This window comes from Hypanus sabinus, chromosome 11 (genome assembly GCF_030144855.1).
Source record: "Hypanus sabinus isolate sHypSab1 chromosome 11, sHypSab1.hap1, whole genome shotgun sequence".
Classification (NCBI taxonomy): domain Eukaryota; kingdom Metazoa; phylum Chordata; class Chondrichthyes; order Myliobatiformes; family Dasyatidae; genus Hypanus; species Hypanus sabinus.
This window is the reverse complement of record NC_082716.1, coordinates 27,730,477-27,749,440: the sequence shown is the minus strand read 5'-3', so window position 1 is coordinate 27,749,440 and position 18,964 is coordinate 27,730,477. Positions and strand designations below refer to the sequence as shown.

Sequence of the window (18,964 nt, the reverse complement as noted above, 5' to 3'; positions counted from 1 at the left end):
GGAGAAGACAATATTCCACATACATAAATTTAAAGTGACTTGTAAAGGAACTGGGGAGGAGTTGCTAAATGATTGAACAAGGAAACAGTATTTTACGGGAGGTTAGCATCTGGATGTCCTTCCTAAATTGAGTAATAGAGTCAAATTCAACTGTGACTTGAATTGAATCAATATTGAGAGTGTAAATTTAGGGAATAGGATTTAGCTGCATTGCTCACATTCAGAGGGCATATTATTAGGTACACTTGCTCGTTAATGGAAATAACTATTCAGTCAATCATACAGCAACAACTCAATGTATAATAGCATGGTTAAGGGGTTCAAGTTGTTATTCAGACCAAACATCAGTATGGGGAAAAATGTGATCTAAGTGGCTGTGACCACAGATTTTCACACAAATCAGTATCTAAAGTTTACAGAGAATGGTATGAAAGTAAAAAAAAACATCCAGTGGGTGGCAGTTCTGTGAGCAAACATGTCTTGTTGAGAGAGACACCAGTGGAGAATGACTAGACTGGTTTGAACTGACCAGAAGACAATAAAAATCACTTGTTACCACACTCCACTGCCTGTTTTTGCATCTTCAAATGTGTTAACCTCTAGCTCTGTGCAGTTTTGGCGAAACATTATTCACCAAACAATTAATTTCTCTTCAGATGTATCCCCAACTGTTCAAATGTTCCAGCTTTTCTCCCCTTGGCTTCCATTTGCCTATGTACATTGTTTTTAAATCTTGATTATTTAAGAGAAGTTAACTAACTCGTGAAATAGTAGTGCTTTCCCACAAAATCTGTGTTTGGGGAGGGGAGTAGGTTCTTCTCTATAACATAATATTTATGACTTAGGCAACATAAGGTAAAGGCATTTATAGTTTAAACCATCAAAACCGCAGATTATGTGGATGGCAGAATAAAATTATAAAGTTGGTGGCTGTATTCAAAGCAAGCACAGTCATCCAGTCTATAGTAACAAGCTAGGAACAGTGAAACTTCTAGCAGTCTCTTTAAATTGAGCACTAAAGTGTAGTAACTGAATGCAAAACAATTTTCAAGAAGATTGCCTGAATATTACTTTTTACAGCTAGAAAGTTAGAAACTTAATAAAGAGAACAGAAAGCCCTGATTAGGCCATATCTCAACCAGTGTAGAATTCTGGGTTCTGGATTTTAGAAAGGATATATTGTTCGTATCTTAAATCTTGAAAAAAAAACATTAATTAGTATTGCATTGCTGAAACATAGAAAGATTTTTCAGGCTCTGAATGTATATTATTATTAAATGTATAATTATTAAATTATTAATAATTAGATGTATTATTAAATGTGTAATTATTATATTATTAAATGTATATGACAGATTGGAGAAAACAGTTTCTTCTGCTAGTGAGTGATGGGAATGGAGGAGTTTAGACCAGAATCATGCTCCATGCCTAAATACTTCTGGATATGTCCACATGAACCTGATCTGATCCTCTCCAACACAAGGTAAACTACTAATTAAGATCTATCCTAATGATATGATGTCTGATAAAAAAAACGATATAAAGGATTAAGTTACAAGAATATTTGGAAAAGATTGTTAAAATATCTTGGATTGGTTCTACAGATTTGCCTGTACTTCTACACAACTGAAAGATGGACCAAAGCAGACCATTAAAACAAACATACTGTATATATAAAGGGCACAGATTAGGAAAGTAGTTGCATACCATCACTGGCAATAATCCGTGGTCGATATGAAGTATAGGGGGTTTCATTCTTCCAAATATCTTCTTCACTCTCAGCCACAAGTAATGAATTACATACATGACTGTCATGTAGATCCTGAAGCAGTAAACGCTATGAGAAACAGAGAAAGTACACAAAAAAAAAACAAAAATGAATGCCCAGTGTTCGCCACCACCTTGCAGGCCAGATATCATCATTATCATCATGGTCTGAGGCCAGAAAAAATGTTTATGCTTATAAAATGTTTAGTCAAGACTACAGTAACTGCTAGGTTGGCAATGTCACAGTGGATACTAGGTGATAATGAATAATAAGAAACTGATCCTCATTCATTCGGTACTGCACTAGGATTTGGCCTGTACCAATCTCACTTTGATTCACTCTTGGATATCAATGCACTGACACCTGCTAAAGGATAAGCAGGAATCCACCAGTATTCTCGCTACTTTACACGTATTTTGCTCTACTACTCACGAAGTGATGGAATACTTGGGTGGAATTAAATTCTAATATGGTCAAAAGCAATTTGACAGAGTTTATTTAGTTAATGAAAAGAGGATTGGAGAATCGATTTAACCTGAAGTAGATCAAAGTGGCTGAAAATTAAAAAGGATTCTGAAATAAATGCACAAGAGCTAAAAGAGAAATTATATTTAGAGTTCCATTAAGATTTGTAAGTGGCCAATATTATAACTATTGCAAACAACATGAAGCTAGCCTAGACCATTATAATTGAACTTACTTAACAGCAATGGTTGGGTCAATTTTATAATCTTTAATTAAAAGTTTAATTACAAAATATCCTGCAGAAGAGAAAGTAATTAAATGCTGCCAAGTTGGTATACATAAGTCAAAATAAGAGTTCTTTGATAAAATAACATTTATGTTCACAGAGTTTAGCCACATTTCCAGAAAGCCTTTGGTGGATTTAACACAGTGGACACCTGAAGAATATTTAATGTTACTAAAATAGGGGCATAGGAGAAATTGAATTCAAAACTGATAAGAGGGCTGCCAAGAGTTGAAATTAAAAAGATCTCAGATGGATGGAAATCGATAATGGTGTTCCTTAGGACCTTGTTGTGGAACTCAGTCTGATCTCTTTGGATAACAAAATTAATTTGCTTTTGTATTAATGCACACAAAATGCTGAAGGAACTCAGCAGGCCAGGCAGCAGCTAGGAAAAGAGTACTGGGCCAAAAACCTTCGGCAGGACTGGAGAAAAAAAGCTGGGTAGGAGATTTAAAAGGTGGGGGGAGGAAAGAGAGAGAGAAACACAAGGTGATAGGTGAAACCTGACATGGGAGGGATGAAGTAAAAAGCTGGTAAGCAAACTAGTGAAAGCGACAGAAGGCCATGCATGGAAGAAAGAAGGGGGGGGGGGGGGGAGAAGCATCAGAGGGAGGCGATGGACGGGCAAGGAGGTAAGATAAGGGAGGGAAAATAGGATGGGAAATGGTGAAGGGGGGTGTGGGGGGCTTTACTGGAAGTCCCAGAAATCTATGTACATGCCATCAGGCTACCCAAATGGAATACAAAGGTGTTGTTCCTCCAACTTCAGGGTGGCCTCATCATGACATTGGAGGAGGCCATGGATAGACATATTGGAATGGAAATGGGCAATGGAATTAAAATGGGTGGCCACAGGGAGATCTCGCTTTTTCTGGTGGACAGAGCGTAGGTGGTCAGTGGAGCAGTCTCCCAATCTACGCTGCATCTCACCGATATATAGGCGGCCACACTGGGAGCACTGGACACGGTACATAACCCCAGCAGACTCACAGCTGAAGTGTCACCTCACCTGAAGGACTGTTTAGGGCCCTGAATGGTAGCAAGGAAGGAGGTGTAGCACTTGTTCCGCTTGCAAGGATAAGTGCCAGGAGAGAGATCAGTGGGGAGGGATGAACGTGTTTATTTACTTAGATGATCTAGCCTACTACTTTTAATATCCCATGAACCCGATATTCGAATTCCACCAATATCTCACATTGGGGCACCATAGTAGGACAATGGTTGGCATAACGCTACTACAGTACAGAGCGTCCCAGAGATCAGAGTTCAATTTCATCATCCTCTATAAGAAGTTTGTACATTTTTCCCATGAGCACATGGGTTTTCTCTAGGTACTCCAGTTTTCGCCCCCAGTCCAAAGATGTACTGGTTAGTAGGTTAATTGGTCACTGGAAATGGTCCTGTGAAAAGGTGAGAGTTAGATAGATGGGTTGCAGCGTGGTGCAGCTCAGTGGCCCAGAAGTGCCTGTTCAGTGTAGGATCTCTAAATAAATAAATACTCAATAATTTTTCATTATTTCTCCCATTAGTATGTTTCTTCAGTCTTGCCAATTACACTAAAACAGGAGACACATCAAGTTACTGATGTCATAATAAAGTCACAAGACAGCATCAGTAAGAATATGAAACTCAGCATAAGAGTGCCAGTTAATGTGATGTGAATATTTTGGTTAAAAGTATTAATAAACATTTTTGACAGACGAAGGGAAATGTTAACATGGGGATAATAGAACAGGTCAGGTGAGCCCACAATCAAAGTTTTATGCTTTGGAATCTCAGATTCTCGCTATATGTACACATCAATAACAATAATATTTATAGGACAAAATGATTGCTTTTAAAAAATGATACAGAAACTTCAATGGCACTTATGACCAAATAACTATGGCATAATAAACACAAAATACACTGCAGATGCTGTGCTCTTTTGTACGTTGATTTAATTATGTCATAAATTTGAGAATCACGATTATCACCTTTGATATCTTTTGGTCCAATAGAAATGTCAATCACTAAAGTAATGATAGTATTTCAAACTAAATGGGGAATGTTTAAACCTCTAGAATTGACAGAAGGGGGAAGTTTGTTGGCCTCAAAAAGAAAATGATTTTTCAATTATAGCTGCTCTGTGGTCTGCATTCTCTTGGATACAATGGTCAAAGTTGGGGTTTTAATTACTATAGGCAGACAAGTAGTCATCACAGCAATTAACCTCCTGAATGACATATTCTAAAATTAAACATTATCTAAATTTAATGTCAGACTTCAACTTTGTTTTCATTTGTCTGATCAGTTAAGCTGCAGTTCAGATGTGTACTGTTATTGGTGATTGTTACGTCCAAATATGAAGCTTATTGATTATTGATGGTGCTCGTGCTCTATCCAAGGGAGAGGTCTTGTGTTGCAAGAGCATTTTCAAGTTGAAAGAACAACAAGCCAGAAGAGGAAGATTGTTGCAGTACTGACAGAGTGCAAAGGTGGGAGATGGGTAATGAAAGATTGCAATCACGGAAAGCAGACTGATGTCAGATTTCTAGGTGGTACTCCTGCAGGCTCTTTTCACATCTAAATGCAACAGACATCAGCAAATTCCTGGAAGAAAGCCTGCAGTACCTGGCAGACGGACATAATGCCGTCAGTGGCTGAGAAAGTCACAGTCTCTTCCATTACTCTTGCTTTCAATTACAACCAGCACAATGGTACAGACATCCTGAGGGTCGTATAAAAACGTATAAGAAGAATGATAAATGTTTCATTTGCCAGGGCTGATCTCCCAAACAGACTGCATTCTGAATGATCTGACATTGTTTATGAAATGTAATGTGCAAATGCAACTCTTTCCTATATTGTTAAATATCCCCAACTTAGTTTCTCCATGTCAGTTTTTAAGTAAATTTTTCCTCTGTGCTACTCTGTATCACTCTGTTCTCCAGATGTCCCCATGTTATATCTCACCAAAGGCATTCTGAAATTGTGGCCACAACCTCTTCAGCGTAAGTACTTTTTTGTTAAAAAAATCTTACTTTCCTTCATGCAAACCAAGCCTTCACCTTCGTACTAGTCTATTTATAGATCTACTTCTAGCTTTGACCTTCTGCTCTGAATTGCATTCTCTTTTCGCTCAAGAGAGGATAGAACAGTCACACGTTCAAGTAAGAAGTTAAATATTCACCAATCAATGTGGCGGTACACTTATAACCACGGGATAGATGAATCACACTCCTGCAGTGCTGCAGGAAGTACAAACAGTGGATGAATAAATGGAGAGGTATAAACAAGAGTGCAGGAAAAGGATGAGGATTGCTGGTTGTTGAATGACTGTGAGCAGCTATACGATGGGATTCAGTTTGCCAAGGTAGTGGGAAAGTAGCTTCAAACATGGGGAAACAAGGTGAATTAACAAATGGACTCACACTTCATACCCAATTAGCTTACTAAATCTTTTCCTACAGTGCCTAAGGCAACAAAGCTTGGCTAGTCATTTCTCAGACATGGTTCCCTTGAATGACTGACACACAGGTTGATTCTTGTTATCACCAAGGGAATCGCTGCTTACATCATGGTCTACTATGACAATTCAAATGCACAGGAACACAAGAAGTTGCAGGGAGTAATGGATTCTGCTAAATAAATCATGGTCACATCTCTCTACACTACTGGTATTACAGCAGGTGCTACTTCTAGAAAGCATTATCAAAGATCCCACCAGTCCAAGCCATGTTATCTTCTCACAGCTACTGCTGAACAGGAGGTGCAGAAGCCTCAAGTCCCACATCATCACGATCAAAGTACTTCCCTTCAACTATTCAATTCTTGGATCTACCAGCATAAAAGCTGATTTATACTTCTGCGTCAAATGAATGCCGTTAGGTACAGCGTAGCCGCGTAACCTATGCTGTACCCTACGCCCTAACCTACGCCATAGCCGGACGCGCACCTCTCCAAAAATGTAACTGCGCGTCGTGGCAACGCAGAACGCAACAACTATGATCGGTCCACTTGGTAGCATCGCATTCTCTCCTATCTATAGGCATATTGTGAGTACACTGATGCGAAATAAATGGTTGCAGACGATGAACCAAATCTTCAAATCTACCTGTCAACATTGGAACATACTTGAAATGCATTTCCTTGTCCCTGTCTCTCAGTGGCCGGACAAGCACAGAGTATTCACCCTTCTTCTGCCTCAATCCGTTCAATGGTCGTACACACCATCTCCGACATCTTCTCTCTTTTCTGCATTGCAGTAATTTCAATAAAAGTTACCCTTGTTCAACATTTATTAGCTCCAAGTCTGTCACCATTGTTTGAAGTACACGAATAAACTCTACACAATGGCAGAGAAACCCCACCGCCAACTAGTGTTTTGGCGGTGAATTGCAAAGCAACGTAGACCACCAACGCACAGGTATAAATACTCACAATGGCATAGGCCACTTACGAAGGCTACGGCCTAGGCTGCTACAGAGTATAAATCAGCCTTAACCCTAATCACTAGAGTTTAGTAACACTACAACTACTTTGATCACCTTGCAATACAATAGACTTCTTTGTTTAGTATGTTTTTCCTTGTGAATATTGTTTATATAATGCTATGTGCATGCAGTGCTGCTACAAGGAAGCTTTACATTGCATCTGTACACACAAGTACTTGTGCATATAACAATAAGTGTAACTTTGATTTTGAAAACTCAAAACAATTTTCTACCTCACATTCATCAATTACCTGATTGACTACACGACAAATCTCGCCAATTTTTTTTACTACTGTTCGATGCAAGTGCAAATACTCCAGTTCTTCCTCTTTTTCAGCTGTAGATTCATCCTTCATCCCAATAAGGTTTCTAGAAAAATATATCAATTTTTTTTTTAACTGTGTGGAGTTGGCACATTTTCATTTGAAAAAAATCATAAAGGAGATGGGTTAACAAATTAAAAGCTTGACATTAAATTTAATTAAATTATACTGTATTGGAAATTTTCAAATTTGCCGAGCTCAAATGTTGGAAAGTAAATGACATAACGATGAATCATTTAACTTACCTAATACACAGGCTACACAAGGTATCAACAGACATTATTTCTTCAGAGATTAAGATACAAATTTTTCCAGAACTTTTCAATCACTTAGACATTGAGGAGGAATATCCCATTATTGAAATGACATCTTATTCTCACCGTGTATGAGAGTAAACTTCAACTCTATCTTGATGAATTTGGATGATCAGCCAAAAATCAGGCATCAGTGGGCATCTGGGTTCCTGTTCATTCATCATGGCACCTTCACACTCAGAGTCACTGCTACCGCCATCATAACCTGTAAGGGCCCATAAAACCGAACTAACAGCCATGACCATAGGAACGGACATCACTGATTAAATGGATAAATAAAAGTATCATTACCTAATAACCTCTATGTCAGTAAAGTATCAAGCTTAACCTTACAAACTAGAAATTAAGGGAAGTCCATTCTCTAGAAACCTGGATGAACAGGATAATGCTCAATGGACTGAGAAAGTAAAAAGGACACAAGACTAATTCCCAATTTGGGCCTACGTTGGAGACCTCATCTGAAGCTCAAATTGGTCACAGGATCCATTCAACAGAAATGACAGAAGGCAGAAAGGGCCATTGTTTGTGCTGATTATACAATAAAACAAAACATAGGGGAAAACTGCATGCCTGAATTCTCTGCAGGCAGGATATAAATTCACAATGAATTAATATCTCACACACTGGTTTTAAACGTTGCATGTTGTTACCCTTCATTAGATGCTACCTGGCCTGCTGAATTCCAGCAACATTTTCAATGTGTTTTGATATATGTATTTTGATAAGAAATTTGACTTTGACTTTAATGACTAGCAACCAGTGTCTCTGACATCTACCATTCTGAAGTGGTTCAAAAGGCTACATGTGGCATGTATAAACTCCACTCTCTCAGACAACTTTGTAATTCAACCTACTGACAAAACAGGCCTATGGCAGATGCCATCTCCCTCGCTCTACAGCAGTTGTAGAGCATGTGGACACCGATTCCTTTTTACTGATTACAGCTCCACCTTCAATACTGTGATTCCAAGCAAACTCATCTCCTAACCCCTGGGACTCAATACCTCCCTTTACAAATGGATCATTGACTTCATGACCAAGAGACCGTAATCAGTACACTCATGACTGCCAGGCTAAATCTGCTCCAGCTCCATTTACAAGATATAGATGATACCACCACAGTGGACTATATCTCAAACAATGATTTGTTTGAGTACAAGACAGAGACAGAAAGCCTAGTGGTACAGTGTCATGACCTTAACTTTTCCCTCAATGTTAGCAACACAAAAGAGTTGCTCGTTGACTTCAGGAATGGGGAGGTGTGCATGCTCCTCTTTACATCAACAGTACTGATGTAGAGAGGGTTGGGAGCTTCAGGTTTTTTGAAAAGAACATCACCAGTAGCCTGTTCTGGTCCAACCACATTGATGCCACAGCCTGGAAAGGTCTATTTCTTCAAGTGTCTACAGAAACTTGACGTGTCCCCATTTACCCTTACCAATTTTTAATTGATGCACTATAGAAAGCATCCTGTTCAAATGCATCATGGCTTGGTACTCTGCTATGACCTCAGCCCATTACAGAAACCAGCCTCCCCTCCAAGGACTCTTGTCTATATTTCTCACCATAATCAAATACACCACCCACCCCCAGACATTCTCTCCTCTCTCCTGTCAGGCAGGAGATACAAAAGATTGAAAGCATGCGACACCAGGCTCAAGGACAGTTTCTATCCTGCTGTTATATGATTACTGAATGGCTCCCTAACATAAAATATACTCTCAACCTCACAATCTAACTCGTTGTGGCCTTGCACCTTACCGTCTCCTTGCCCTGCACTTCTTCTGTAACGGTAACACTTCATCCTATACTCTTTTATACCTCATACTTCCTCAGCGTACAGCTGTAATGAATTGATCTGCATAAATGGTTTTTCCCCTGAACCCCAGTACATATGACAATAACAAACCAATTTACCAATTTATAAATCCATCAATCTATTACCCCAAGATGGAGATAATGCAAGTTAATAAGAAGTATCACTATCTGTAGTGTAGCATCAATATTTACCATCATCTTCCACTATGATCAGGTTGTAATGAAACAGAATATTTGTAGTTTAAAAGTAAGGGTGTCAGAAGAATGTTTCTCACCTAAAAGATCTGAATCCAAGCTGCCCTGACTGGAGACCACACTCTGTACTCTGCTTGGTCTGTGCTTGCAATAACCTAGGAGTAGAGATAAAAGACAGGGTCAAGGATTCTATAAAGGGAAAAGTAAACAAAATTTGGAAGGGCAGAAGTCAGAGAAGGAGAAAAATAAAGAATAATTCCACATCATGTTTGCCTCTGGCTGACAGTTCATAAATATAATTGTTCACAAATTCCCAAAACTCTCTCAGCAAAGAGCAGAAGTTCAAGTGACAGACAGCTCTTGCTAGCTGGGGATGGAGAACAATAATATCAACCATACAAGAAATAGCAATTATCCACTAGAATAAAAGGGACTGCAGAAAATCCTGAAAATTAGTACATGGCATTTATCTGATACAACACTGGATTATGAAAAGTTTATTTATACATTATCTAACCAAGGTACATGTCCAGCAAACGCATTTCCGCATTTTAAGAAAAAAAGTCATTTTAATGTAACATGCTGTAAAGTTTCACTGCTAATGTTATGGGCTCTCTGTAGTGTTCCACTGCTAAGGTAATGGTTTCTCTGTAGCAGCAATGTTTGGGTTATGACTAGAGATAACAGAGCATGTTAGCCAATGAGCGGATGTTGTTCTTTCTTATGTGTCTGGGAGCTGTGAATTCATAGTCTTATGTTGGGGAGAGATGAGGAGAGAAGACACGAATGGAGAGAGTTGGTAGACCGCCGGACTGAGTGGACTTGGAGCGAGGGTCTGAAAGTCAATGACGATCGGAGAAGATCAATAGTAGATGAACGGCTTATCAGTGAGCTTTGACATTGTGCGTTAGACTGTTTTTAGAATGGGCCCTTTTTCTTTTGTTGTTTTCTTTACTAACCATTCAGTCAAATTAAGAATTATAAAAAAAATCATTTAATCACATATTGTATACTGATTTGTAACAGGGGACACATCATGCAGCATCCACCCAAATGAGATTCCTTCAGTTTAGCCGGGCCAGGGGACTATCATCCTCTATATTAAGCCATTAGCCGAAGCGAGAGTTACTTTAAAATAAAAGCTACCTCCTGAATTCCCACCTTCAAAACCCTGCAACAACATTGTTACTTAATTTTTCCAGATAATGGATAGCTACTACTTAAATACTCAGGAGCCAATGGAATATCAATGAAAAAACACGAGGAAATCTGCAGATGCTGGAAATTCAAACAACACACACAAAATGCTGGTGGAACACAGCAGGCCAGGCAGCATATATAAGGAGAAGCACTGTCGACGTTTCGGGCCGAGACCCTTCGTCAGGACTAACTGAAAGGAGAGATACTAAGAGATTTGAAAGTAGTGGGGGGGAGGGGGAATGTAAAATGATAGGAGAAAACCGGAGGGGATGGGATGAAGCTAAGAGCTGGAAAGGTGATTGGCGAAAGTAATACAGAGCTGGAGAAGGGAAAGGATCATGGGACGGGAGACCTCAGGAGAAAGAAGGGGGGGGGGAGCACCAGAGGGAGATGGAGAACAGGCAGGGTGATGGGCAGAGAGAGAGAAAAAAAACAAATATGTCAGGGATGGGGTAAGAAGGGGAGGAGGGGCATTAACAGAAGTTAGAGAAGTCAATGTTCATGCCATCAGGTTGGAGGCTACCCAGCTGGTATATAAGGTGTTGTTCCTCCAACCTGAGTGTGGATTCATCTTGACAGTAGAATATTAAATGTTTTTGTGACATTAGTCCAAAATCCCATAAAACTCACAGATAATAGAGTTATAGAGCACAGAAACAAGCCCTCAGGCTACATTCATCCACAATGACCAAGATGTCTACTTGAGCTGGACACATTTGCCTGCGTTTGTCCAAATCCCTCTAAATCTTTCCTATCCATGTAGCTGTATCTCTTTTACATCCTGCAATTATTCCCACCTCTACCACTTCCACTGGCAGCTTCTTCTATAGACCTACCACCTTCTGTGGAGAACTTGCCCCTCAGCTGCTCATTAAATCTTTTCGCTCATCTTGAATCTATGCCCTCTCATTTTAGATTCCCCTACCCTGGAGAAAAGCCTGAGCTACTCATGGTTTTATATACCTCCATAAGGTCACCCTCACCTCCTATGCTCCAGAATATGAGCTCAAGTCGGTGATAATGGAAACACAGACACTCAGTGGGCAGCGGGGTGGAGATACGTCTGAACCAAAGGAGATGTAAAGCGCTCCTTCCTTCCCCTAACATGCAGGGCACTCTTGGGTAGGGTGCAGCATCTGCTTAGCACACCTGATCATGGTCACTTGAAGCCATGGAAGCAGATGGTGGATAATCGTATGAGCAGCTGGTGCATATTGCAAGTCCTGGTTATGCGACCACTGACGCCAGGAAGACCATCTCTGAACAGCATTGATAATGGCTGGGGTAATCTGTCTTGTAAAGACACTGCCCAGAAGGCGGCACTGGCAAACCACTTCTGTAGAAAACTTTCCCAAGAACAATTATGGGCCATGATTGCCCATGTCATACCGGACAGTACCTAATAATGCTCATGATGAGACATTCAAGCTTCCTCTTCCATGTGTCACTAGTAACAAGGCTTTTCCTCAATAGATCCCTCAGTCAAGAGACCTCACCAACATCCTCAGAATGAAATCTGACATCTCCCCATCAACCCTTGCCAATTTGTATCAATGCACATTTCTGGAGGCATAATGGCTTGGTATGGCCTAGAGCTGTGGACACCACAGAAACCAGTCTCCCCTCCATGGACTCTGTCTGCTTCTCACTACCTTAGTGAAGCATCTAGTGTAATCAAAGACCACCACACATTCCAATCATTCTCTCTTCTCCTCTCTTTCATTGGGCAGAAGATACACAAGCCTGCCAGCACATGACACCAGGCATAAATACAGATTCTACCCTGTTATTATAAGACTATTAAGTAGTTCCCCAGTACGATGAAATTGTCTCTTGACTTCACATTCTACCTCGTTATGATCTTACTCTCTGTTATTTACCTGCACTGCACTTTCTTTGTAGCTGTAATAATTTATAATGCACTGTGTAACAGAATGCAAGACAAGATTTTCACTATATCTTGTTACACGTGACAATAAGAGACCAATGCCAAATCTGGGTGTTCATCTCGCTGACTGAGAGTAAGTCAACACTGCGATTCGATCTGTAACAGCCTCCATTGCAACTTAACATTCTTGTATTATGCCTACCAAGTTTACACAAGGAGCTAGGTAAAAAGAATGACATACCTGCACTACCAGGTATTATGGACTGCACAGACTCAACGAGATTCACAGCAGAAGACATCTGCGATGGTGGATTTGAGAGTTGAATTTTCTCAGGCATTGGGCTTGATTGTAGGAGGGGCATGCTGCTGAGGATTCCCTCAGGTTTGATCGCTGTAAATGCTTGATCCTGTTGGTCAGGTTGTGTGACAGAAAGACAGGCTTTTCCATCCATGTTTTCCTCCGGTAGTTCAGATGATGTGAGACATGCTCCGTCGGTTGCTGTTGGTACTACTATTCTCTCAGCTATTAGTTTGCTTTCCTCTGTTAAGATCTGTAGAAGAGACCACAAGGCAAGAACCATGATTAAGCCAAGGTACCATCCATTAGCAACTGAAACTGACAGAATTGAAAGGATCATCGCGCCCATCAAACTTGCCCTGTACAGTTATGGTTCAACTATACATCATAAAACCTTTTACCCAGCAGCAGCCATCTAAATATGCTAGAACAACCAAAAATATGGAGAGAACGGAAGTATCCCAGGCCATTTTAGGGATAAGGAATCCAGGAAGTTCCTTCCCAGCTCTCAGCCAAAATGAGTCCCAGAAGAATAATGACTGTGAGGTCACTTGGCTTCACGTATCACTTCCCAGATAGCCTTTCCCCCTTCTCCCCACCTTTTTATCCAGGCACCATCCCCCTTCCTTCGCAGTCCTGAAGAAAGGTCTTAGCCCAAATCTACTGATTTCCATAGATGCTGCCTGACCTGCTGAGTTCATCTATGATTTTGTGTGTGTGGCTTTGGATTTCCAGCAACTGCAGACTTACTCATGTTAATGACCATGAGATTTCTTATTTCAATATACCAAAAAAAAGGGGGATAATATCTGATACTCATCCATAACCATTTTAAAAGTCTATAGTAAACTCATACGTACTGGCCAAAACCATAAATTTTTCCCAAAATTTTGCCTACTCACTCCGGAAAAAAATCCTGCTGAAATCTACCATTTGGCAAAGTATAGACTTACAAGGATAATCACCACAGCTTTGTGCAAGGGAAGTCAGGTATTACAAACCCGATCAAGGTTTTTTTAAGGTGGTGAGAAAGATTGATGATGGACTTTTACTAAATTTGACAAAGAAATCAGAGAGTAGACTTGGAGGAAAGTAATATATCACAAACAACAAAGGTCTCAGTACTAATCACTGCAAAATAGTTTTGGTATCTTTACAGTTTGCAATATAAATGATTTTGATGAAAATATAGTTGAACTGATTGACAAGTTTGAAGACAACACAAAAATTGGAGTTGTGGGTAATGAGTAAAGTTATCAAAGATTCAGCATGATAGAGAGCAATTGGGAATATAGTCAGAGAAATAGTAGATGGAATTTAATTTGAGAGGTCAAATGTCAGATGAAATTATATAATAAATGGCAAGGACCCTCAGAAGCACTGCTTGGCCAAAACTCCCTGAAAGTGGCAAAATAAGTAGTTAGGATGATAAAGAAGGCATCAGTTGGGACACAGAGTTAGGAAAGCTGGCATGTCAAGCTGTAGCTCTATAAAAACTTTGGTGAGGTCACATCGTGTGTGCTATTCTGGTCACTACATTGCAGCAAGGATGTGAAACTTGGAGGGGCTGCAGAAGAGGTTCACCAGGATGTTATTTGGATTAATAGATTATCTGTAAGGAGAGCTTGAACAAACTTGGGATTGTTTTCTCTGGAACACTGGAGGCTGAAGGGTGACCCCATACACATACATAAAATTATGAGAGGCATAAATAGGGTAGATGATCAATCTTTTACTCAGGTATACTACGAGAATGGGAAATTAAAAGCACATTTATGAGGCAAGTTTTGTATTATTTACACAGCGAGAGGCCGGTGCATCAAATGCTTGTCATGAGAGGTGGTGGAAACAGATATGACAGCAGCACTTGAGGCATTTTGACAGGTACATGAACAAACAGGAATGGAAGGAATTAGTTTATTTCTGGTCATATGGGATTAGTTTATTTTGTCTTTGTGTTTAGCATAGATGTAGTAGGCCATAGGGTCGGTTCCTGTGTTGTATTGTTATATGGTTGGGTTGAGTTGGAGTTCTCTGATCTTGGCAATCCATTTGCAAACATCTCATTACCATATAAGGGGGCAACCTCAGTGCGCTGTTCACTTGTGGTATGCCCTCTGAATGCTTGGCCTTTATATACTTATCAATCTGTTGACTGGTCGTCATTAGCGAAACACAATTGTGATGTAGGAAGGGGGGGGTCTCGTCACTGATTAGTTAAAAGGTGAACTGTGTGTTGTCTGGAATTTTGCCCACATTGGCCTATAAATGGGATTAAAGACTACATGTCTGATTATGGAATTGTTTGTTGAAAACTACGATTCTAGGAATTCTCCTGCACGCTGCCATGACTTTCACTGATGCCCAGTTGAATGTGTGCCCCTCTTGAACTTCACGGGTAGAGAATAGGGAAAGTTGGTCATGCCGCTTAACAGCCAGTCGATGTTCATGGATCCTTGTGGATAGCTTTCTCCCTGTTTGGCCAACGTTAATATTTGCTGCAGTCCCGAAGTTAGATTTTACAGACCACACTGGACTTGTCCAATAGCTTGGTTTGTTCTTTAGGTCTGTAGAGTACTTTCTTCAATGTTGGCTTGACCGAAATTCTATGTTCTTGGGGCAATCGGGCTGCCATTCCGAAATACTTCAAACATATGGACGGATGACTCATTCGTTCTATGTTCTGGTCTTGAAATATTCTTGCATACCAGGCACAAATCCCTGTTTATCACTAATATACATTATCACCTTAGACACAACTTTAACACCACTACACACTGTGCACTTTGAAAGCAAATTGAAAACGAGCTTTAAATAAAGAACATTTTTTAAAGATGAAAACATGTTGTTCATTTCATTCCCAAGACATTACAATTATATCTGAAATCTAATCGGACAGGAATCTAATTACGACAGCAGTTACAAAACTTCATCGCTGCAGAAGTCCACTTCTACAGTGATCAGGTATACAGAAAAATATTACTGATGATCATTATTTTGATAAACTAAACTCTGAACCAGGAAACCATCTCAAATATTACCTGTGACTTCTCTTCAGTCTTTTCTCCCTCAGTCACAGACGATGCTCTGGCTACTTCCACTTGTTTAGTCCAACCTTCCTGGGGTTGATGGCAGATCAAGGCTACCTCGGCATCGGTACTCTCATCACATGTCATTGTCACAGCCGCACACTCACTCTCTAGACTTTGCTGTTGGGGTTCTGGGGAAAGTTTTTGCCCGATGCCCACCCTCTGAGCACGTAGACGACTCACAGATAAATAGTAAAAGTTGTTTGCTTCCTCATTGAGGAGATACCCTGAAAGATTCATGCGCTTAAATTCCTGAAAATGAAAACACAGAAAGAACAGTTAAAACAAAGGCATAACAAAGGTAAATATCAAGTCCTGTCTGCCTATTTTCATCTCCTCCAGTACCATGTCCGATAATTAGGCTATTTACTCATATTATCTTGCTTCTAATCCTGAAAATTTACAATAAATTGTGATTTGAATACAAACAATATTTTTTACCTTTTTAACTGTTATTTTAATTAATAGTTTTGTCCACAAGCATATTGGAATTGTCTGCCCTTTTACTGTGTGTTGCACAGAATATCACAATATCACAGAATATACATACGATTAGTACAGAAATAATTGAATGGTAGTCAGTAAAAATCAAGAAAGAAAGGTGGAATGAAGTCAATACTCTGGATAGATCTTGACAAGGCAGGAATAGCAAGGATATATTCCTGCTTACTTCTTTGTGATTGTGTAAAGGACTCGTAGCTTTTTCTTTAAAGGGGAAGATGAATTTCTGCATAGGACAATTAAAATAAAAGCAGGCAATGTTTTAGTATGAATTCTGTTTTCATCAAGAAAGACTTCAATTGGAAGGGGGTGACACTGTGAGCCAGTTATTGGAGTTAATGCTTCAAACTCCAGATCTGTCTGAACATCCTTTGCTGTCTCTATCACTTTCTTACTTTGTCTAGTCTGCTTCCTCCTGGTGTTCCATTTCACTCAGATATCCCAAAGATGTGCAGAATAGCAAGTAGGTTAACTGGTCAGTCTAATGTAGGTTGGTGATGAAATTTGGAAAGGACTTGATGAGAATGTGAGGAGAACAAAATGGAACTAGTGAAACTTGGTATTTGATGGACAGCATGAACCTAATGGGTCAAAACATCCACTTCTGTGCAGTACGACTTAATGACACAGTAACTGCCTGTTTGTTATTAATACATGAGAATTTTCCTCATGGGCGATTTTAAGAGCTATTCTGAGGAAGGGTGTGCACATAACAGCTAATTATTAACCAGATTTTTTTTAACTTACGGGTTTTAAAATTTCTGCTAACCCTAAGCTGTCTGAAAATGTGTAAATTGTGTCTCACTAACTCAATTTCCCACTCTTTGGCAAGTGTGTATGTAGAACATTAGTAATACTTGGACTAGGTTTCTTTTGGTCAATTCTCTTTAAATTTAACAAACTACTTGACATCTTAGCCTAACAATTCTGCACACCTCTTTGAACTTCTCCAGTGATTGCTCCGGACCAAAAACAAATTGTAAAGGAACAACTTCACTGTGACATCGTGGCCTGCCCTTTGACCTGGACACATGATCCGATACTTTCTGTAGGATAGCTAAGGTAATATTTGTTGAATGGCGCAGTGCTGAAACTATTTCATCTTCCAGGAGCCAATGAATCTAAAGAAGAGATGGATCTTAGAATAAGTAAGAAACAATAAACAAACTTTATGAAATCCATGTACTTTAACTCTTAAGACTATATAAATATAAAGCCAGAAAGCAATCTGTCGCACTTTATCTTTAATGAAAAAATGAAGTTGATACGTAACTGAAGTCATAAATTTACAAATAATATACTTCAAAATAGCTGGCTAGATACAGCAAAACCTATTTCATTTCTTAATAATTATAAAAATAAAACTTTCAGGGTAAATTTGGTTCCCTATGAAAAATTGTACTGGGAAATATGAAATAGCAGGAATAAATAAAGAAATATTTTATTTCCATCTTCACAGCATAAGAGAAAAATATGTACTAGAAATTGTGGGGAATCATTACATCTGTTCTGAGGAAGGCACAACCTATACGAAAAGAATGGGTTGCACCTGAACTACAGAGGAACTAATAGCCCTGCAGGCATGTTTACTTGAGCTACTGGGGAGTGTTAAACTAATTTAAAATCCATATATGGCATGCATTCAAATATAACACTTTCAGTGTCATATTCATCACCCTTTTTAATTTTGCCCCCATCTTACACTTATCCCACTGTCTGCAATTATGCCCTATCATCTGCCTATTCTTCCTCACAGTGTCACCACACACATCCACCTGCCAAATTAGGATGGGGCAGTTGGTATACAAGTGTGTGTGAGGAAGAATAGGCAGATGATAGGGCAAAATTGCAGACAGTTTAAAAGGGTAAAATTTAAAAAGGTGATGAATATGACACTGAAAGTGTTATATTTGAATGCATGCGGTATGTGGAATAAGGTCTATGATCTTGTAGCACACCTAGAGATTGGCAGGTATGGCATTGTGGGCATCACTGAGCCACAGCTGAAAGAAGATTATATTTGAGAATTTAACATTAAAAGATATACCTTGTATTGAAAGGATGTAGGTAAGCTGTGGGGGTGGGGTGGCTCTGTTGGTAAAAAATGAATCAAACCCACAGAAATGAATCAAACCCTTAAGAGTACAGGAAGATTAAGTTAAGTAAAAAGACCCTGATGAAAGCCATCTAAAGCTCTCTGAACAGCAGCCAGGAGGTGGGATAACACATGGCAATGGGAGACAGAAAAGGCATGTCAAAAAAGCAAGGTTATGATTGTCATGTAGGATTTCAAAATGCAGGTAGTTTGAGAAAATAATATTGGTGCTACGATCCCAAGAGAGGG

At 39.5% G+C, this 18,964-nt stretch overlaps 1 protein-coding gene across 3 annotated transcripts in view; it reads right to left on the bottom strand.

Moving 5' to 3' along the window:
- The window catches only part of szt2 (SZT2 subunit of KICSTOR complex), a 230,927-nt gene that overhangs the window by 108,392 nt on the left and 103,571 nt on the right, over positions 1-18,964 (bottom strand). For all 3 annotated transcript variants that reach the window (XM_059984006.1, XM_059984008.1, XM_059984007.1), the window contains exons 36-42: positions 17,556-17,741; positions 16,072-16,371; positions 12,974-13,283; positions 9,725-9,799; positions 7,698-7,836; positions 7,246-7,363; positions 1,708-1,837 (exon numbers count right to left, since the gene is read on the bottom strand). In XM_059984006.1, the coding sequence (XP_059839989.1) occupies positions 1,708-1,837; positions 7,246-7,363; positions 7,698-7,836; positions 9,725-9,799; positions 12,974-13,283; positions 16,072-16,371; positions 17,556-17,741 (1,258 nt within the window). The remainder of the gene's footprint in view (positions 1-1,707; positions 1,838-7,245; positions 7,364-7,697; positions 7,837-9,724; positions 9,800-12,973; positions 13,284-16,071; positions 16,372-17,555; positions 17,742-18,964) is intronic.